This window comes from Trachymyrmex septentrionalis, unplaced genomic scaffold, assembly GCF_001594115.1.
Source record: "Trachymyrmex septentrionalis isolate Tsep2-gDNA-1 unplaced genomic scaffold, Tsep1.0 scaffold87, whole genome shotgun sequence".
NCBI lineage: Eukaryota > Metazoa > Arthropoda > Insecta > Hymenoptera > Formicidae > Trachymyrmex > Trachymyrmex septentrionalis.
Window position 1 is genome coordinate 2,787,984 of NW_017306059.1, and position 2,997 is coordinate 2,790,980.

The following is a 2,997-nucleotide window of genomic DNA, read 5'->3' on the forward strand; positions in this document are numbered from 1 at the left end:
CACTCATTTTCTTTAGTTAGTTCATAATTAATATAATATAATGTAATATAATAAAGTTAAGAGATAAAACTATATTTTATATATTATATTTTTAAAATTAATTTTTTTTAATAGATAAATAAATTTAATATACAAAAAGAACAATTCTACTTTACATTCAACTATTGTCTCTATTTACATTCGTTAAGTTCTTTATGATTGTTCAAAATTCAGAATTTATTTTAAATTTACAAGTACGTAATATTAGAATATTAATTGTAAAACATAAAGTTTCCTATTTTTTTGTCATATTTAAATTTAGTTAATTAAAACACTATAATAGTGCGGAAGGGAAAAACATAGAAACTAATTTAACTTACAGCGTAGAGGCTCATATCTTCTGCCTTAATTCATTAATAAGCAAGATTTTCGGACAAATTGCACAAGTTCTCCGCGTTATGCTGTCCGGCCGATGATTTCCGGTCCTCTTTACACGCTTCTAGTCGCGCGATGTTTTTCGCGTACCCGACGCATGCACTCCGCAACGAGACAGTGTGTACTACTTCATCTTGACGCGATACAGTTGACTTAAGCCGAAGCTCTAGTTATCCCCACGCCGGTGAGAAGCTGCGGCAACCACCTACGAAATCCCTCCAGCATCCACGATGCACGCCTCACACTCCTCACTTGTGTCGCTTATCTGGCGATCGGAGGAAGTGAGAGAGCTTCTCGTGAATTAAATGACAAAGAGAGAGGCAGAGACAGTCGTGGAGGGTGAATGGCTTGCAGAGATTAGCGATGGATATGCGATGCGATAAGATGCATGTTTCTGTATCAGTCGATAGCGGAAATTAACTCTTGGCAAATCTCGAGTTCATTTTCAGATTGGAATTCAAATTAAACAGGACTTATACGGATTTCTCAGGAAATCATGTCTTTCTGCAAAAATTTACTATTCTGCGGAGACGAGTAACCTTAATCATCTTATTTCGTAAGATGATTTAATATATAATGATTTTTCTGGTTTTAAAGTTATTACAATATGAAAAATACATAATCAAAGATCTTTCGTTTGTTTGGATTTTTATTGTCTTATATTCATCAGTAGCGGAACGCAAGGTGGTGAAAGTGACATTGGCCGCTTGAAGAGGGGATTTTAATGACTCTTCAATTTTCCTCTCTTTCATTCGCGAATGTTATGCACATCGTTATACTTGCGGCACTCGATTTCACCGAAGCAATTAGATTAATTTTTGGACAGATGTGTTGGGTAAAGCATATAGATCGCGAAATCCGTTTTTTACTTATCTAAAAAAATGTGATGAACGTGAAGCAAAAAACGTGAATAAAGTGTATTCTACAAAGAAAGAATTGGTTTAAGATTAAAAATTGTAGGTATTACCTTTAAATACTTTATATCTTGATATCTTTTATGTAAAAGTACAAAGCTTAATGATAAGATACAAATTAGAGACATGATTCTTATGACTTGTTATGTATGTTTGTCTCAATTTATGTTTGTCTTAACTTATGTATGTATAAGTAAACGAAGAATTAAAGAAGACTATAAAATTTATAAAATTTATTAAAATTATTTATCTTTTTTTACAATTTTTAAATGAACACTTTTATCTTAGAGTCAAATGATATTTTGTTTAAAAAACAAAAACTTGAACTGTCATTAAATTTACTTTACAAAAATTATCAACGTTTATGACTTATAAACTATTGGAACTTTCTCCATAAATATATATATATATATGAGAGAATCATAATATAATATACGCAATCATAGCTTTCATTTCGGCAAAGGAAGAACTACTGATTCTACTCTCAGTCTTTTATTTTCCTCTCTAATTTTCCCTTATTCCATAAGTAGCAAGTTGTATGGTATGCTACGAAATCGGAACATGCGAATACTAGCAAATGCGTTTATTAAATATATCCTAATTTTTTAACTGTGTCAGTATTATCATTTTTTAAATTTATTTTTATGAAGTACTTACACAATTAATATTGTTACACAATTAATATTGTAAACAGCAATCATATACAATGATTAAATATTGATAAAACATTAAGAACAAAATAATCCAACTAATCTTAGTTTTCTTTAATTTCATAAGCGTCTCTTCGGGTTATTCAATACATTAATTATTCAATACATTAAAATATACTATATATGTGTAAAATATAGCCGCTTCGCGTAAAGGAGTTACAGCAGTGTTTCACGCCATGCTTAACACTACCGTGTCTCCAGATTTATTCTATATTTCTTTTGCTTAAAATATATGCCTATTGAAAAAATATTTGTGTATTGCTTTATTGTGCAGTTTATTCAATGTTTTAACTTAGAAGACCCGAAATGTAAGTATCTATTTTAAGTTATTTATAGAAAATAATAAGAAAAGGAAATTCTTGATGGAAAAGGTTAAAAATATGGCAGAGAGCACAGTTTGAGATGATGCGATAAATGTATACCGTTTCTTTCAAACTTGTTTATATTAATTGAAATTTACAATGTATTAACAATGTATGTTAAGAATATTCTTTCTTTTAAACAATATTGTAACTATAATTACAACAATCTAAATTACGCACCAATATACTGTTGGCTCTTGATTTGGATTATAATTTGATTTATACAATATTAGATAATCGTAATTCTTCTTTGTTACTATTAATATAAAAACATAAGCGTCAAGAGTATAAATTTCGCATTTAAATAAAGAAATATAACTACTAATTAATATTTGGTTTTAAATTACAATAATCTGTTAATTAAGTGATACAGTCTATTAATTAGAGAAATCAAATTATTTTACATCATTAAGAATTATTAATAATATAATATTCATAATAATTATATACATAATATAAAAAGGTATAAGAATTTGAATTTATCATTTCAGTTTTAACACGATGGAATTTATATTGATCATTATATTGAAAAAGACTTTCGCGGTGATTGGCCTTATAAATCCTCACCACCTAATTATAATTAATAATTATTTATAT

The 2,997-nt window shown here is 28.5% G+C and overlaps 1 protein-coding gene across 1 annotated transcript in view; it reads right to left on the reverse strand.

Moving 5' to 3' along the window:
* Positions 1-526, reverse strand: part of LOC108755498 — an 11,115-nt gene extending 10,589 nt beyond the window's left edge. Inside the window, exon 1 of the mRNA XM_018498531.1 lies at positions 360-526. Coding sequence (XP_018354033.1) covers positions 360-374 — 15 coding nt within the window. The 5' untranslated portion in view covers positions 375-526. The remainder of the gene's footprint in view (positions 1-359) is intronic.
* Between the last annotated feature and the right edge of the window lie 2,471 nt (positions 527-2,997).